At 34.3% G+C, this 17,287-nt stretch overlaps 4 protein-coding genes across 7 annotated transcripts; 1 reads left to right on the top strand and 3 right to left on the bottom strand.

The window, feature by feature from the left end:
- Positions 1-196: 196 nt before the first annotated feature.
- On the top strand, positions 197-7,197 carry ago (F-box and WD-40 domain protein 7). 3 transcript variants are annotated; one of them, XM_029321405.2, is made up of 8 exons: positions 197-614; positions 1,107-1,363; positions 1,719-1,945; positions 2,817-2,919; positions 3,071-3,586; positions 3,668-4,075; positions 4,169-4,484; positions 4,594-7,197. In XM_029321405.2, the coding sequence occupies exons 2-8, from the start codon at positions 1,154-1,156 to the stop codon at positions 4,755-4,757; spliced, it is 1,944 nt and encodes a 647-aa protein (XP_029177238.1). In that variant the 5' UTR covers positions 197-614; positions 1,107-1,153; the 3' UTR covers positions 4,758-7,197. The 3 variants fall into 3 exon arrangements, with proteins under 3 accessions (XP_029177238.1, XP_029177239.1, XP_029177240.1); XM_029321406.2 differs by lacking the exon at positions 197-614 and adding an exon at positions 652-793; XM_029321407.2 differs by lacking the exon at positions 197-614 and adding an exon at positions 839-861.
- LOC114945277 (dnaJ homolog subfamily B member 14) lies at positions 5,481-7,386 on the bottom strand. 2 transcript variants are annotated; one of them, XM_029321409.2, is made up of 2 exons: positions 7,275-7,386; positions 5,481-7,200 (listed from the first exon to the last, which is right to left on the bottom strand). In XM_029321409.2, exon 2 carries the CDS (start codon positions 7,115-7,117, stop codon positions 6,716-6,718), a length of 402 nt encoding a protein of 133 aa, XP_029177242.1. In that variant the 5' UTR covers positions 7,118-7,200; positions 7,275-7,386; the 3' UTR covers positions 5,481-6,715. The 2 variants fall into 2 exon arrangements, with proteins under 2 accessions (XP_029177242.1, XP_029177241.1); XM_029321408.2 differs by having other exon boundaries at positions 5,481-7,195.
- Positions 7,387-8,163: 777 nt separating this feature from the next.
- Positions 8,164-9,323, bottom strand: LOC114945300 (leucine-rich repeat protein 1-like; the record flags this gene model as incomplete). The annotated part of the gene is made up of 3 exons (XM_029321441.2): positions 8,164-8,522; positions 8,634-8,959; positions 9,093-9,323. Coding segments are annotated over 3 exons (837 nt in total), but the record flags the coding sequence as incomplete, so codon positions are not given.
- Positions 9,324-10,500: 1,177 nt separating this feature from the next.
- On the bottom strand, positions 10,501-16,650 carry LOC114945278 (ecto-NOX disulfide-thiol exchanger 2). Its single transcript, XM_029321410.2, has 10 exons — positions 16,448-16,650; positions 15,479-15,746; positions 14,747-15,333; positions 14,464-14,681; positions 14,175-14,369; positions 13,890-14,073; positions 12,451-12,557; positions 11,416-11,610; positions 11,044-11,353; positions 10,501-10,904 (listed from the first exon to the last, which is right to left on the bottom strand). Exons 1-10 carry the CDS (start codon positions 16,494-16,496, stop codon positions 10,687-10,689), a joined length of 2,331 nt encoding a protein of 776 aa, XP_029177243.2. The 5' UTR covers positions 16,497-16,650; the 3' UTR covers positions 10,501-10,686.
- Positions 16,651-17,287: the final 637 nt, after the last annotated feature.

The raw sequence follows: 17,287 nt of genomic DNA, 5'->3' as shown, positions 1-17,287 counted from the left end.
GTTTATCGAGTAATATAACAAAAAATTCGATACTCGGATAAATACCAAACAAGCTACAATCACGGAGTAAAATAGAGAAACATATAGAGAGGACTCCAATCGCATGAAAGAAGCCCCTGCATGAGAACGCGGCTTACTGACGCGCGCATGCGCATACGTCACACATATATATATAGTGCGTACGCGCATGCATGTGTGTGTATTCACTGTGCAGTGCTGTGTGAAGGAGTCGGGTGGTGCGGAGTTAGTGGCTGATAGCGCGCCAGGAGGCCACCCTCGATGGATTCACGTCGTTCGTCGCGTCGTTTACGTTCGCCGTCATCCGTCAACCCGCAGACGCTCGTTTAAACCCTCGGCCCTCGCCGTCCCTGGCACGAAATCCTCATCGCCCTTCGCGATTCTAACCTAAGATAGTCGCCCACACACGACGGCCCGCCGCACGCGAGAGAGAGAGAGAGGACACGAATGCCATGCTCCTTTGATAGAGACAGCACCACGTCGTCGTCGTCGTCGTCGTCGTCGACCCGGACGGGACTCCACGCGCATCGCCGGAGAGACGTCGTCGTCCATCGACCAATAAGGGCCCCGACGACCGGGAACGGCGCTCGTCCTAAGTATGAACCCCCCAGTCTTTGCACGGCATAAGTCGCCCCCCTTTGCCGAGTTTCGCAGCTTGTCGTAAATTCGCCTCGTCGCTGACGCCGCGGATAATGTGTCGGGGTGTGGCTCGAGGTTTTTCGTCCTTTGTTCCTCGCAGTAATTTCGGATGAACGAGTCGTGGGCGATTCGAGAGGTTAGGGTGTATCCTCGTGGCGAGACGATCGTCGTCCGACAGATTGTAACCTACATCTTAATCGCATCGTATGGGCGAGCGAACTTGTTCCTGATTTTTTTTTCTTTTTTATTTCTCGATCGTTTCAATTGCAGTTTCGCGAGCCTTCGATAAAATGAGAATAGCGACATTTTCGTTGGAACCACGCGTTTGTTGAAATTATGATTTATCGAAGATATGAGAGTTATATGTCGAATAAAAGCAAATAAATTGATAAAGATTCGTTTGGCATGTCTCAATTTTACTGATAATGGCCTTTTTTTGTGTTATTTAGGTGCAGTTACTATATCCATAAACCTAATACTATCGCTGTGTATAGTAATGTCTATCCCTCCTTCATCCTCCAACAATATATCTGACAATAATAAACTAGGCGGTGCCAGTCCTAGTCCAATCGAAGGCATTGAGGGAATTCCTGGACCCAGTTCCTTGGATCCTATGAATTCTGTGTTGCCACAAGACGAGGAATCTGAGGATTATGGAGATGACGAAGATGAGGGTGACGAAGAGAGTAGTGAAGGAGAAAGTGAAGTAAGTTTTTTAATTAAGATACATTTTCAACATAGATATGGCCATCTTAATCATATCCTAATTAAAATTGCAGTTTCTAAACAAAACTCATTGTTTCTCATTTTTTTTTTTTATGTAATAAAGTTAATGGGAAATTGATGAAAGTAGCTCTAAATCTATTCTCCTGAATGATGCAACTTTGTCAAGCTTTGATGCATATCTTGATTTAATTATGCTCACTATAATGATCAATGATGCGACTGAATTTTAAATATATTTTGGCTTTTATTTTAAATTTCTTGCATATAAATAACAAAACTAAACTACATAAATAATAATGTTCCAGTAATTAATGCTATATTAATCATATTATTAGATTAGCGACAGTGGATTGTTCTGCGATACCGAATGTACAGCAGAAGTTGAGAGCAACAATGGTCAATCACCTGTATCGCAATCTCAAATGGTTCTCCCTGAACAGAGTCCAGTGCCGCATAATAATATGTCATCAGATGTTGCCCAGCCTCTTAGAAAGCGAAAGAGTGAAACAGAATGTTGCCTACCATGTAAAAAACTTAATCCAGAGGAAAAGTCTCATACAATGTAAGTATTATATCACTTATCTTGTGAAGTACTGCTTTACATGAATTTTAATATTAATTAATGAAAGGCTCGTATAAATTAACGAAATTAAGAGATAAATATTGTAGGCCAACTAAACGAGCAAAATTACATAAGATCGAAAGATTTATTAATAATTAAATTCTCATTCCATTAGAGAAACAATATACAACGTAAACGTTTCGACTGCACTACAGTCTTCAATACATAAAACTCAAATATTAAAATACAAAGTTAACGATTCTGCGCTGATGAACAATGGATGAGTAAGACGATTGGTCTGAGATTCCATGTTTTGCGACATTTAATCATGCTGTGGAGATTTTACGCGAATTAAATTAATATCAGAGAAAATTAAAAAATCTTTCAACTTACATTATCGTTTTAACAAGTTCTTCTCGAAATTTCAAGTGTGTGATGTACATCACGCTCTCTACCTTGACATTTGTTATTTCGACTTCGCAACACACACTTGAAATTTCGAGAAGAAGAACTTGTTAAAACGATAATGTAAGTTGAAAGATTTTTTAATTTTCTCTGATATTAATTTAATTCGCGTAAAATCTCCACAGCATGATTAAATGTCGCAAAACATGGAATCTCAGACCAATCGTCTTACTCATCCATTGTTCATCAGCGAAGAATCGTTAACTTTGTATTTTAATATTTTGAGTTTTATGTATTGAAGAAGACTGTAGTGCAGTCGAAACGTTTACGTTGTATATTGTTTCTCTAATGGAATGAGAATTTAATTATTAATAAATCTTTAGATCTTATGTAATTTTGCTCGTTTAGTTGGCCTACAATATTTATTTCTTTTAATTTCGTGAATTTTAATATTTCTTTTTCTTAGGGCTACAAGAAAATTGGACGATAAAGGTAAACATGTGAGATGTGTCATTCCTACCAAGGATAATCCTCCTCCAGAATTAAGTAGTTGGCTTTTGCAATTTCAGGTATTTGCATAAATAGACTTGTGTACTTGTATGAAAATAATAACAATGAATCGACAGCTCATATCGATAAAAAAATATATAAAAGCAAAAAATATTCTATTAAATATATAATAGTAAATTTTTCTCAAGTAAAAAATTATGCTTGTTACAGAGATGGTCAAATGCAGAAAGAATGTTAGCAATAGACGAATTAATAGACAGATGCGAGCCTACGCAGGTGCGTCACATGATGCAGGTGATAGAGCCACAATTTCAGCGAGATTTCATATCACTTCTGCCGAAAGAGCTAGCGCTATCGGTGTTAGCGTTCCTAGAGCCAAAAGATCTCTTAAGGGCGGCGCAGACTTGTCGAAATTGGCGATTCCTAGCCGACGACAATCTACTTTGGAAAGAAAAGTGCAAAGCGGCCGGCATAGATGATCTAAAGGATCTGCCATCGCTGAAGCGCAAAAACTGCCGTAGCGGCAGTCACTCGTCGCCCTGGAAGCAGGCTTATATGCGGCAACATAATATTAAAATGAACTGGAGAACGAAACCGATTCGTACACCGAAGGTGTTGAAGGGTCACGACGATCACGTTATTACATGTCTTCAGTTCTCCGGCAACCGGATAGTTAGTGGTTCTGATGACAATACTCTCAAAGTGTGGTCCGCTGCAACGGGCAAGGTAATTAAGTACAAATTACAAAGTTACAGCAATTTTATCAGCGAGATAGAGAAAGAATAACATATTTTTTCCATGTTTTAGTGCTTACGGACATTAGTCGGACATACTGGTGGCGTGTGGTCTTCGCAGATGTCTGGCACGATCGTTATCAGTGGTAGTACGGATCGTACTTTGAAAGTGTGGAATGCAGACACAGGTCATTGCATTCACACTTTGTACGGTCACACGTCGACAGTGAGGTGTATGCATTTACATGGTAACAAAGTCGTCAGTGGTAGTAGAGACGCGACACTAAGAGTGTGGCAAGTGGACACGGGGGAGTGCTTGCATGTGCTCGTGGGGCACCTAGCGGCGGTCAGATGTGTGCAATATGACGGGAAGTTGGTGGTCAGTGGTGCCTACGACTACATGGTCAAAGTTTGGAATCCAGAGCGCGAGGAGTGCCTTCATACTTTACAAGGACATACCAACCGCGTTTATTCCCTCCAAGTAAGTGCACTGTTTTTACTTATTTCATTTTAAATGTTTGCACTTATTGCTTCTTGCCATTAACAAGTTGTTTTTGTCTTTTTTTTTCATTAGTTCGACGGTGTGCACGTTGTTAGCGGATCGTTGGACACGAGCATAAGAGTGTGGGAGGTAGAAACTGGTGCTTGTAGACACACTCTAATGGGTCATCAGTCTCTCACCTCGGGAATGGAATTGCGCAATAATATTTTAGTATCTGGCAATGCTGATTCTACAGTTAAAGTGTGGGACATTGTTAGCGGTCACTGCCTTCAAACTCTCTCCGGTCCGAACAAGCATCAGTCAGCGGTCACTTGCCTTCAGTTCAATAGTCATTTTGTGATTACGTCCTCTGACGATGGTACAGTAAAACTCTGGGATGTTAAGACTGGTTCGTATATTTCTGCTTTATATAGTCGTTTGTTTCTCCAATCACAGACTTTCTCCAATCAGAATGTGTGCATCTTATCGAAAACACAATTTGTGTCGTATGCTTACAGGTGATTTTATTAGGAATCTAGTTGCTCTCGATAGCGGGGGTAGCGGTGGTGTCGTGTGGAGAATTCGAGCGAGTGATACGAAACTAGTGTGTGCAGTTGGTAGTCGAAATGGTACCGAGGAGACGAAACTGCTTGTCCTCGATTTCGACGTTGAGGTAAAATAGTGCGCTTCATCACTTGGATACAAACGCCACCCTTGTACGACTTCTGTACATATACTTTCAATTAAGTAGTCTAAAAACTAATCTACACTGTACATGTATTACATGGTGTGATTGTGATAAGACTGTGTACACGTCGTAAATATCGAGTGAAATTTTTTTTGTGAAATGGGAGGATTCGGAAACGAATGAGAGAGCGTGAGTAATTGAAAGAGAGAGAGAGAGAGAGAGAGAGAGAGAGAGAGAGAGAGAGATGGAGGGAGGAAAGAGGGGGGAGGGGGAGATATATGTAGTGTATGATCTCCAGATGGATTAAAGTGCCCGTCGAAGAATTATAATTATCGTTTTGTCGGTGCGCGCGCGTTGTGGTGTACAAATGTGAGATTTATAAGACTCATAAACTTACGGGAAAAAAACTGAGGAGCTTATCAGTGTACTTCTGAATTTTCGCTGTTATAAGGATTCAGTGGAATCATCAACGATGTAAAAGTAGCAAACATCCCTAATTCGAAATTAATTGTAAATATAACAGGTCTATTATGTGGGCATTTAGGAATGTATTTGTCAATGATGACAGACTGAAAATGATAAGACGACTGAGACATACTGAAACTACAAGACAAAAATGACATATTTGAAGAATCTCATACTTCCTGGAGTAAAAACGAGGAGATTATCGACAATTTCAACACAATTATTTGGACTACGAATTTTTTTTCCGAGAAATTTCAAACGTGTCTATAGATCAAAACATAAATTTTATATAATTTATTGTCGATTTAATCGATTCGCGTGTCAAACTGATTGTTTTGGCTGCAACATTTCCTAATCATGTAACTTTAGACTTTATTAGTTATCTGTACAAACATCGTGATCTGGTTAAAAACAAATATTTTTATAAATGTTTACAAGCCGTGATATTTTCATATTATTGACATTTACTAAAGAGCATGAAATGCCAAATGGATTACGAAGCAATCCAAATTAAGAATGTTTTTTTTTTTACAGTATACTTTTTCATTGTATTGTAGAAATCTTCTGTTTTAGAATTATCGAGATTAAGCTAATCCTTTATTCTGAAATTTTCTACTTTGTCTCATTCTATGCACAATCACATAGTGAATGTATAATAGGAAAACAGCAGAGAAGAAATTTTCAGTTTTTATAAAGATAGCTCTAGATTAAAGATCTAGAATACAAGATTCCTTTTTCAACATTGCATGTTTCGCTCTGCCAATGGTGCAATATAATAAAAATAGCACATTTGTTCACGTGCAATACAGATTTACAAAACAGTGAACTAATACAAGCTTGTAAAGCAGTATAGTTACTTTTTTTTAAATATTTTTGTCAATTGCAAAGGAACTTATTAAAGATAGAATATTTGTATTAGCCAGATCTTTTCCATTTAACACAAATTACATAAAGGGGACTTAGATCATCATATTGATTGGCAAAATTTACATTGGATTCTACTGAATCATATCATGAATAGCATTACCTATAATGCAATTTGTGCAAATGCATCTTTATTATTGGACCTAGGTTAGACTAGGTGTCGTGTTTATTTGTATATTGCTCAATAGTTTATATTATAAGAATGTGTTACCTGTTGTATCATTTTTTTATAAGAAATAGAAAAAAATGTTGCTACATATTTTAGATTGTTTTTTTTTTTTAAATTTATTACAGCTGTACACATGTTCTTGTGCTAAGAAACATATTTTGTACAAAATAAATGTTCGATTTTGACCTCTTTCTACATAGCTGTGGATATTATCTTACACTGTACAAAGAACAAATGTGAACAAAAAAACACCTCCAAATCCATCATCTTATTAGACACGAATCTCAAATCATCATTTGTCCAATCGTTTTATACAAGATACAAATTTTCTAAAAATTTGTAGATATGTCATAATATAATGCTATATTTTTTACATAAATTTTATATCTATGCGCTACGTTTCAACAATTATAGTAAGCGTACAACCGTCGCACATTACTTGGAGCAAAGTGTTCTTTTTTCGAAGGTGATCTCGCTCGACGAAGTAACAATCACCGCATCTGCAGCGATAAAACAACGTGTCTTCGTCGCACCCCTCAAGATCGCTCTGCGAGATCCGCATGAATACAGGACTCTCCGTGTCTTCTAATTCCTCCTGTTTGCATGTTGCATCATATTGCCTTCTCGATTCCGGATATCCTAATATTCGCCAGGCTTCTTTGACGTTTTGAAACTCATGGCTGTCCGTAGCACCACTTTTATCAGGATGAAGTTGCAGCAAACGACGCCGATAAGCACGCTTGATCTCTTCGTCAGTGCAGTCCTTGTTGCAGCCGAGTACTTCGTAGTAATTCATCTTTGTTCTCGATTATAAACATCAAGGATTCTGGATTCCAAATCTTTTTTATATATTGTTGTTTTTCGTGCCGTTAACCTGTACTTATATAAAAGGTTTTCTTTGACACTCCTTTCTCTATTCTTTTTAAAAATACTAAATTATTTTGTTAATTTACCTAAGAAAGGTCCAGGTGATTCCAAGTAAAATGGGTGCTTTTATGGTTAGGTAATCTAACCTAAGCGGCGATTCATTCATGTCTGCGCCATCTTGTAATTCAAACAAGGCTACCAACATGAAACAGTTGGTTTACGTTTTCGCGAAAAAATGGCGGGAAACATGAAAATGTAATAGTTCTGGTAATAACGAAATATAATATACTATTTTTCGAGGTATTAAAATATGTCTTCTTAAAGAGAATAAAAGAAGGGAAGGAGAAAAGTGAGCGAACAATTCCAATAATACTTTTATGAAACAAATTTAAATAAAAAAAGAAAGAAAATAATATATTCAGGCTCTGGCTGTTCTTTTTTTTCATTAAGAAGGAAATATAATATATTGTTCTTGTTTGTTCTTATATTTCACTTTTTAAATTATTCAAGTTTATTTTTATATATTATATATATGTATATCATTATATAAGATTATAATTAAATATTAAATATATATATATATATATATATATATATATATATATATATATCTTCTTCACTCAGCCTTTCATATATATGTATATATTTATTTTAATTTTTCCAATTATTTTATAAAGAAAAATGTATATTTAACATATAAAATCGATAGTAATAAAAAAAGAATGTATAAATATATTTTTTTATTTTGTGCAAAATAAATAACGACGTTATAATTTACATTATATATATATATAAATATACAATGTAAAGTAAAATATGAAAAAATGTAAACATTGTAAAATTAATATCTTATGTATGTATATATATATATATATATATATATATATATATATATATATATATATATAACTATATGTAAATACAAATACATATGAATAAAAATTATTAACATTAAAAGTGAATGTAACAAAGAGATTTTAATTAGATGCTTTCAATGTCCATTTATTTTGTTGAATGAAGTCACATTGTAATAAATGTTAATCTAACTATAATATCAGTTTTCATCATTAATGTTTCTGAAATAATCAGAATAAAAAAGATTCAAGCAACCGTTTGAACAAAAGTAACATTCCAATGTTACATGATCAGTCTCTAATAAACCCTGTATGATGCCTTCATTATCAATTATAGTTGTTAATAAATAATAATTAATGTTTGTATCAGAGTGTGCGTTGACATCAAAGCAGGCTTTTTTGCATATGCAACAATATTTTGCTTCGTCTAAATATTTTATCAATGTAGATGATATTAAATTTATATTATTGTATGGTATTCTATAAAATATAAAATAACAGAATTATTCTAGCTTGAATATATTACATATTTTGAATGTCAAAAAGTATATATTAAAAAAAACAATATATAACAAATTACAAACGACAAACCTAAAGCCTAGGATTATCTTAGCTGACAGTTCCATGAGTGTTGGTATTTTCCATTTTTTAAATCCAAGAGCATTGTCAATCTCAAAATCAAAGTTATTTTGAAAAAAGTAATCTCTTTTTAATAAATTCTCTGATATGTCTAAACACATCAATCCCAAAAATTTGAGAGTCCCTGGCAAAATTTCTAATTTATTGTGTGATAAATATATATGTTTCAAATTTTGCAAGATACCAATACTTTGTGGTAGATATCTCAACTTGTTGAAACAAGCTTTTAAGTATGTTAAAGTATTTAATTTTCCGATTTGTGGTGGTAATTCAGTTAACTATAAATAATATAAATAAAATATTAATAACTTTGAGAGAGATGATAATACATTTTTTCAAAAATGATAATTCATTGTTTCAATTATAATTTCATAATTTTTGAGTAACTAATAACAAGCTATAATAACTTACAGAATTATCGCTGATATCTAGTTCAATTAAATTTTTTTTAATAGTATCCTGTTCTAGCCATGTCCATTTAGATTGAGCAAGCTCATTATGCGATAGATTAACACTTTGAAGGAAAGGCAAACGACCTAACTCTATTGGCAAGCAACTGATATTAATATTTGATAATGTTAAATTTCTAATATTTTTCGTACAAATAGGATTTAAAAAATTCAAAGAAGTTGTGTGGTGAAAGTTTTAGTTTAGAAAGGCTGCCATTGACATATTTTCCACATTTATATTTCTTTCTTCAATTGCGGAAGATGTTCTTTCTTTCTTCAAATTGATTTTTTTTATATATAATGACATTTTGAGAAAAATAATTTGAATTCGAAATGAACAAAATTAGGCTTGTAGAGTATTTACAAGTACGATGTGATTTAGTATATAAGGAAAGAAAATTCCTTAAATATGTGCGTGAGCTCTAAATTTTTTAAATATTTCGTCAAACATAGATTTCGTTAATAAATATTTACTAGATTGTTAGTAATATCTGAAAATTGTTATAAAAAAATGTCTGTTCAGTTTTTTTATAAAGAATGCATTAGAGAATTATGTCATTACAAAACGTCGAATTTATATCCGTTATACATTACCGTAATAATTATTATTTTACTCGTTCTGTCGCGTTTTCACAATAAAAGATAAATTGTTATTTTTAATAGATTCCTCACCGATCATCAATTCAATATGTTGACGTCTTTCTATTGAAGTAGAGAAAAGTATGATGTCGATACGAATCATAATAATTGTCATTGTTCGTATGTGTATATTTATTTTGACAGAACCAAATTTTACTGTGTTAAGGTCAAATTAGCTGTTCATTTTTCGCATAGATGATTTTAAACTGATAAAGTTAAATAAATGTTGAAGAAACTTTCTGCAAAATTGCCTAGATTGAATATGAGTAATATCTAATTTCTAAGAGTAGAGATTGCGCGGATAAAGTCTTAGATCTCTCTCTCTCTCTCTCTGAAGAACATATAGAAAAATTTATATAATCTTATTCTCTAATGAAAATTGAAAACCACAAAATCATTAAGTATCCAATCTTGTGCAAAAAGAGAAGAAAACATATATTTCTTTTATATCTTTCTTTTTTTTTGGTTTTTGCTATCAAAACATTATGGGCATAAGAAAGCAGCTCAATTTGAAATTTTTTAATATAACAGCGCGCAGTAGTCGCAAATTTATACAATTATTTTTAAAAAATGATTCAATCTGATATCTTAAAAATTTTTACATTTATTTTTCGAATTAATTTTTATAATAACATTAAATTAATTAATTAGATATTGCTAAATTTCAATAAAAAGACAATCAAGACCCAACTGTAAATTATGGTTTTGCTTGAAATTAATAAGCTTTCAAATTAAGAATTGATAAAGATACTTTATTAATTCACGGCAACGCATTCTGTTCGTTATTTTAATACACATTTATCACCTTAAAATCTCAATTGCACTCGCGCGGATTGCAGATATATTAATGATAAGAAAGGAACAACGAGACGAATATTACTTTCGCAATTTTTATACATTTAATCGTCTAGATTCCATCAATGAGCACGATAAACGTTAAAACCTGAAAATTGCCATCGTCTTTCCATATTCGCACCAATGCCGAACAATTCCTGTTTAAAGACCTGTGGAAAACGCTGCATTAAACCTTCGACTTCGTTAGGCTTAATGCCAGGCTCCATTTTTTGCAGATAAGACCATAGATAATCCACGCTTGCACCAAACGGATGGATATGTAGAAACGTCGCTATGAGTCCTATAATGTACCGTATATTATTAATAAAAATCATAATTAACATTGCAAAGGCATCAAAAAAATGTTTTCATCAATAATTTCTAAGTTTTTTGACATTATGGAAACAATATCTCGTCATAAAAAGTATGAACATATTTACCGATGAGCTTAGCATCCTTTTGAGTGACTTGAATAAAACTGGAGGCAAGAATGTGCTGCTTCGGTGTTCGTGGTTCCTCGCTTATATCATCATCTTTGTCGAGAGTGATGATTTCGCTTTCTCTGGGTTCCTCTTTTTTCGTAGCATTTAGCTTGACCGTCAAATCCTTGATCTTCTGATCGTCCTGCGCCTGTTGCTTGCGTGACTGCATCAGTTGCTCCTGCATACCCTTCAGGGTTTGTTGCAGCATCTTCATTTGCTTTTCCTTCGCCTCTAACTCTGCTTTCGTTTCCGACTTCAAGAGATCCACCTAGATTTAAATTTAAATTTTACGTAAATCTTTTGCTTGGACTTGTTTATATTGATACGCACTTCATTTTTGTACGCTTCCAGCTGACATCTCAGACTGTCGTTCTCCTCTTTGAGACTTTGCAGTCTCTCGATGTCGTCGTTGCCGTCTGATTGATTGCGTGTCTTCTTACGTTGCGGCTCCTCTTCCGAATCGGACACGTCCATTTCTCCCTCGCCTTCAATTAGACTATCTTCCAGTTGCACCGCTTTTATTTCCTGTCATTACGAATAGAAAAAAAATTACAAAATGCATCGATCCGTAGGAATCGTTTTTTCACACAAATGCATGCAAAGTATGTAGTCTCCTATATATGTTGTTCAAACAATGATATTTAAATATATATATCCCTAAATATGGTTGATTCTATAATTTTTTTATATATATGATATATTACTAATCTCTTTTTTTATGTTATATGTTACGTAGTTTCGTAAATTTCTGTAATTCAGAGTTGAAACACGCGATGCAATACAAATTTTTTTCTCAGTTTTGATTAAGCGTTTCCGGGACTTGTGCCTCTTTGGAACGCTTTGGGCTTACCTGAACTTAAGAAGCAGAGTTGCTCTGAAGTACAGAAATAATAAAAGTATTGTATATCGAGTAACACAGTTCAGGAAAATGAGGCGAATCCATGCTGTCTGATAGTCTGTGGTTGCTTTTCTTCGATCCGGAACTGTTAATTCTCGCATTACCTTCTGTTCCATAGGCTGTTTTCTTAATGTTGTGCGCATTGCCGACAGGATTTATCTACCTTTTACTGTCGCGGCCGTTCCACGATAAAAGTATCGAATTATAAATGCACGAAGAAAAGCGAGGTGTCTGACTGTTTTTTTTTCGCAGGCGGAAATTTGATTCTTTGTCAATGATCGCACTTACCTGTAGATATCTTAGAAATACAATTTGCAAAACGAGCGTGTTTGGAGGATATCGTGCAAAGCGCGCGTAGGAGCATATTTTGCGACAGATAAGACTCTGAGATTGCTTCAAGTTAAATAGAATAAGAGAAAGAAGAAAAGACACGCTACCAGCATTGTGGGAGTGCATTACGTACATACCGAGGATTGCTTCTTCCACATCTCGATGTTCTTCCGCTGCGCCTTAGTGAAGTGATCCCAGACCTTCTTGTGGCTGGCCGCGGTAAAGACTCGTTCGATCTGACTGACTGTTGATGACATGGTCGCATGTTGCATACAAAAAAACACAACAAATCCACCGTTGTATACCTTTTGCTTCAAACTCTAAAGTTGGTAGTTTGGTCTATGCTTTCTAGTACTCTCTTTACGCGCATCTCTTGACATGTTTAAATGTTTTAGCTATCGTGACATTCCTCTCGATGAATAGAACAGTACCTCCCACCTTTACTAAATCGGGAGCATATTTTGATACAGTATTGATACAGCTACGAATAGAGTCTCACAGAGTCTCACGTAGATTGTGCCGCATTTAATCTAATGTAGTTGGTTTCACCAAACATTCCGCTCTCATTGCTCGCCTTTCCATCTTACTGCGGATAATGTAAACCCCATAAGACTTGCAATTTTTGGATTTCCGATGTTAAGAATTATTTTGAATGGCCAACACATATTTTAATTTAGTATCTATTGAACAGTCATGTACAATATACACGTATATAAGTTCGATGAAGAAAATTATATAATAGTAGTTTGAATCTTGCAATTCAAAATAATCATTTAACAATGGATGCCCAGCCCATCACCCTTACTTCTTAGCATTGCCAAGCATGCAACTTTCAAGTACACTATGGCTCTATTGAGATAGAATTTGCGATAAACTGCCTTTGTTCTCGTCAGTTTTGTTGGTTCCTAAGTCCGAGAAGACAGGATTTTTCACCCACCTTATCCTCGCCTACTATCTCTGATCCTTCCTACCGAGTCGCCTCCAATCGTGCATTGACCATAACAGAATTTATATATAACGAACTCGCTATGATACACTTGAGAGAGATTGCTAAAGTTAGTGACGAGACAGAGAAGTATTTTGTTGTATATCAAGAGTTATATAATTTTATGTCAAGCGTATCACTTGATATGTAAAAGCCGTTCTTCGAAATATACGTCGAGATCGACAAGCTTAAAATTCGAGATTTGATTTTGATACCTGATTAGAATTGGCTGCTGTACCTTTATGTCATGAGTTGTTACTCTTAATTATCACGTGACGATGTATAACACATACCTTCATAAGAAAAATCTCTGCTTATTATCGGAATTCGATATGTGGCACAAAGATTTGTCGTACACAGTGAAGAAATAACGTCGTCATTATTTTTATACTATCATAAACGAAATAATCACAAGTTTTTTTGTTGCATTTGCTATATCCAAATATGGAGGAGAGATGATTTCCTCGTTGGGCCTATTTATATGCCAAAGTAAACTTACCAGCCAATGCGGATTTTCTTAGCGCACACGAAATATGTACGATAGTATGGAGCTGTCTTGAAGACAGAAAATAATAAAGCATATAAACTTACATTGTATGAGAAGTCCTTGCATTCTTCCCTTCATCAGCTCTTTGGCCTTTTGCAGCTCTTCCTCATACGCAGCTTTCTCTGTCAAAAGCCGACGCACATGAGAGTTCGTTGATTGTATCATCGAGTAGAAAGTATTGGCATTACGCTTGGTGCAATCTCCTCGTTCTAACCACGTTACGACGACCTACAAAAACCATTGAATGGATTATGGTGAAATACAGAATCTTATCTATGACTGTAATTGCAAACTAAAAAAAGTTATTGTTTATCGAAATAATTATTCACTTGTACTGCTTTCATAAATGTGTCGTCTTGTTTAATTTTTTCGCAGATATTGGATGCTTCATGATCCGTGTAATGTACCACCGGAGGTGGACTCGAGGGCGGTCTTTGTCTCTCTTTTTCCACTCTTTCTCTATGACGTTGTTCCCTTTGCAGTTGTCGTTGTCTGCATTCCCATTCATATTGATCATCTCTAGCCTAAAAATTATTATACAACAATTATGTAGGTAGATGACATAAAATTAGTATCAGTAATTTATACATTAGAAGATAATTTTTACAGATAACAAACCTGAGCAAAATCTACATGAAGTCTACCAGTGTTCGCAGGTTCCCCACTAGATCCTATTCTTACTCTATAGCCAGATAAATAAATCGCTGCATCGACACTGGCTTCCAAGACGAAACGTATGTGACAGAAATTCTTCTTAGAAAGACGCAAGGTAGTTATTTCCCCACATCGTTCGAATATCTCCTGTATTATAGTTTCGGTAATGTTTTCGGGTAAACCTATGTAAAACATAGATTTATTTTTAAAATATAAAATAATTTTATTATATTTGATTAATATTTACCTCCAACAAAAATTGTTCTACATCCCGGTGGTCTTTCGCGCGTGGTGGGTGGTGGAGCGTTCGGATTCGGTGGGAATAACACGCAACTCTTACAATGTACGATCTCTTTGGTACCTTGAGGCGTCGTGGGTGGCGGTGGCAAACTTGCGGTCATTATTTGTGCTGCGTCCGTCATGATTTGTTCGGCACCGAGTATCTGAGCGCCTATCATACTGCCATCATGCGACAACATGCTCATACTCATCGGATTGTAACCATGCGTGTGACTCATGTGTGGACCCAGTGTCATCTCGCCCATCATGGGTGCCATCGGTCCCATGGGTCCCATGCCCATCATGGGATAACCCACTCCCATTCCCCAGACGCCAGCGGATTCCATTTGCGTGCCGATATTTGGTGTATTATTCGTATTCGTCGACGATAAAATTTCGTTGTTGCTCGAGTTGTTAGAGTGATTATTATTATTCTTAGAAGAACTCGTGCTATTTCTCTCTTCGACTCGTCGATCGTCCCTTCTGTCTCGTTCGTTTCTCTCCTCCCTCCTTTCCCGATCTCTGTCGCGTCTATCACTGCGTTCGCTCCTTGACCTTTTACAAGATAACATACGAGCTATAACTAGATATATTTACAGATATATTCTGTAAAGTTTGTTTAACTTTTAAGATTATTCTATTTATTGTCTTTTATATAATACAGAGAGATAAAATTGAAATATATATATCAATATATTACCTTCTATTATTATCTCGTGTATCACGATTATCCCTATTCTCCCGATCTCTCCTATTATCATTCTTATCACTTCTTCTATCACTACTATCATCTGAAGTTTCTCGTACTATTGGCGGTTGATTCTTATTTGTGCTGAACTCCAGAGGCGAGTCATTCATTCCAGGCAGTGGTATGGGTGGTGGTGGCAGCGGTGGGAATCCTTGACCCGCAAGCTCTATAAAGCTTTGTGGCCCCGCCATAGGGCCCAGTGGACCTATTGGTCCCATACCTGTGAATTATGTAATGTTAAAAATATAGAATAATGTTTTGATTTAATGACTTATTTAAATTTTAAAATTGTTTTAAATTTATTAATTAATATAATAAAATTCCAAACTTTATTTAGATTGTTAAACCACATATATACATACATACATATATATATATATATATATATAATTTTGATATAAAAGTTCATAAAATATTTTTTCTCTTATACGATATAAAAATATCTTTATGACAAGTTGTCTTCTTCAGTTCTCGGATTTTTTCGCACTTATTAATCAGTTTAATTTTTGCATTTTCTATATTTCTTTGAAATTTGAAGAGCAATATTATGTTTCTATCTATGCATTTTTTAATTCAAAATAATTCTTTTTATATTTGTTACATACCCAGCTTTATATAAACAATAAGTTTTTATTATTTACTAGCTTTATTTGTTGGCTTTAAAAGTTCTAAATATTAATATATTCGAATCATTAATTTCTTTTTATTCATTATAACAATTCTGAAGTAGCCTAAAGCATATGGTTATGTTATAAAACATATTTTTATATCAATGCTCCTGTAACATATTCAAATATTCTCTATGTAGATATAACTACCCCAGTTAACGCCTGGCTTTCTATTTTGGAATTATGTAAACAGTTGTCATTATTTTTGCAGAAGACAGACACTGAAATAAATGGTTAGAGAAATCAGCCTCACCCATGGGTGGCATAGCGGTTGCCGGTACGCCGGGGAAGTTATAAGCCATTTCTTATGAGATAATCTCTTAATTCAGGAGAAAAGTTGATAATGGAGATAAACTGCAGCGGAGAATATTCTTCTCGTTGTCGTCGAAGTCGGAGATGGCGGAGGTATACAACGGGGCGAATAGGGTGGCTATAATCAGATATAATCGCATATAGCGCGACGATAGTACCGGTGCATATGACAGATGACACTACCATCGTCTTGCATCATTTGCAACCTGCAACGTCACGTGGTAGCTTATTATATTCTTATCAATTTTATCATTACCTCTTTTTATGCATATGATAAAAAAATGTAATAAAGTAAAATATATAAATATATGTATATTTTGCTATATACATATATATATTACATATTTGATTTTATAAATTTAAATGTATTATTTAATAAAAAAAACTTATAAAAAATTGCATAACTCATCCTTTTTTTAATTTATTTAAATTATAAAATATATATTTTTTCTCTTTAAATACAACTAATTATATAAATTTAAATATTTAAACTAATTAAATATAAATATAAATCCTTTATTAATTTTTTCAAATATCAAAAAGTATAAAAATATAACTTTACTTCTTTTATTTAACTTAGAGATGATTTTTAAGAGAGGATTTAAACTTATTCTTTTTAAAATAGTATTTACTTATAGAAATTGAAAAAAAATATTAAATCTTAAAATTAAAAAAAAATTAAAAAATTAAATGTTGGCAACTGCCCAGATAGCCATAATAATTATTATGACATCAAAATGATGTCATAATAATTACTGTGGCTATCTCGGTGTATTTCTTA

Source organism: Nylanderia fulva, unplaced genomic scaffold (genome assembly GCF_048542155.1).
Source record: "Nylanderia fulva isolate GAGA-0341 unplaced genomic scaffold, ASM4854215v1 Scaffold2, whole genome shotgun sequence".
Taxonomy (NCBI): domain Eukaryota; kingdom Metazoa; phylum Arthropoda; class Insecta; order Hymenoptera; family Formicidae; genus Nylanderia; species Nylanderia fulva.
The sequence above is the reverse complement of the archived record's forward strand: the minus strand, read 5'-3'. Positions and strand labels throughout refer to the sequence as shown.

Bases quoted from the DNA above. Each gene is read 5' to 3' on its own strand.
- LOC114945278 (XM_029321410.2), bottom strand. From the start codon at position 16,496: ATGGCTTATAACTTCCCCGGCGTACCGGCAACCGCTATGCCACCCATG. The intron at 14,682-14,746 runs GTAAATATTAAT...TGTTTTACATAG, and splicing joins TAGAACAATTTTTGTTGGAG to GTTTACCCGAAAACATTACC. The intron at 10,905-11,043 runs GTAAATATGTTC...GGTACATTATAG, and splicing joins AAAGGATGCTAAGCTCATCG to GACTCATAGCGACGTTTCTA.
- ago (XM_029321405.2), top strand. From the start codon at position 1,154: ATGTCTATCCCTCCTTCATCCTCCAACAATATATCTGACAATAATAAA. The intron at 1,364-1,718 runs GTAAGTTTTTTA...TCATATTATTAG, and splicing joins GTAGTGAAGGAGAAAGTGAA to ATTAGCGACAGTGGATTGTT. The intron at 1,946-2,816 runs GTAAGTATTATA...TCTTTTTCTTAG, and splicing joins GAGGAAAAGTCTCATACAAT to GGCTACAAGAAAATTGGACG.
- LOC114945277 (XM_029321409.2), bottom strand. From the start codon at position 7,117: ATGAATTACTACGAAGTACTCGGCTGCAACAAGGACTGCACTGACGAA.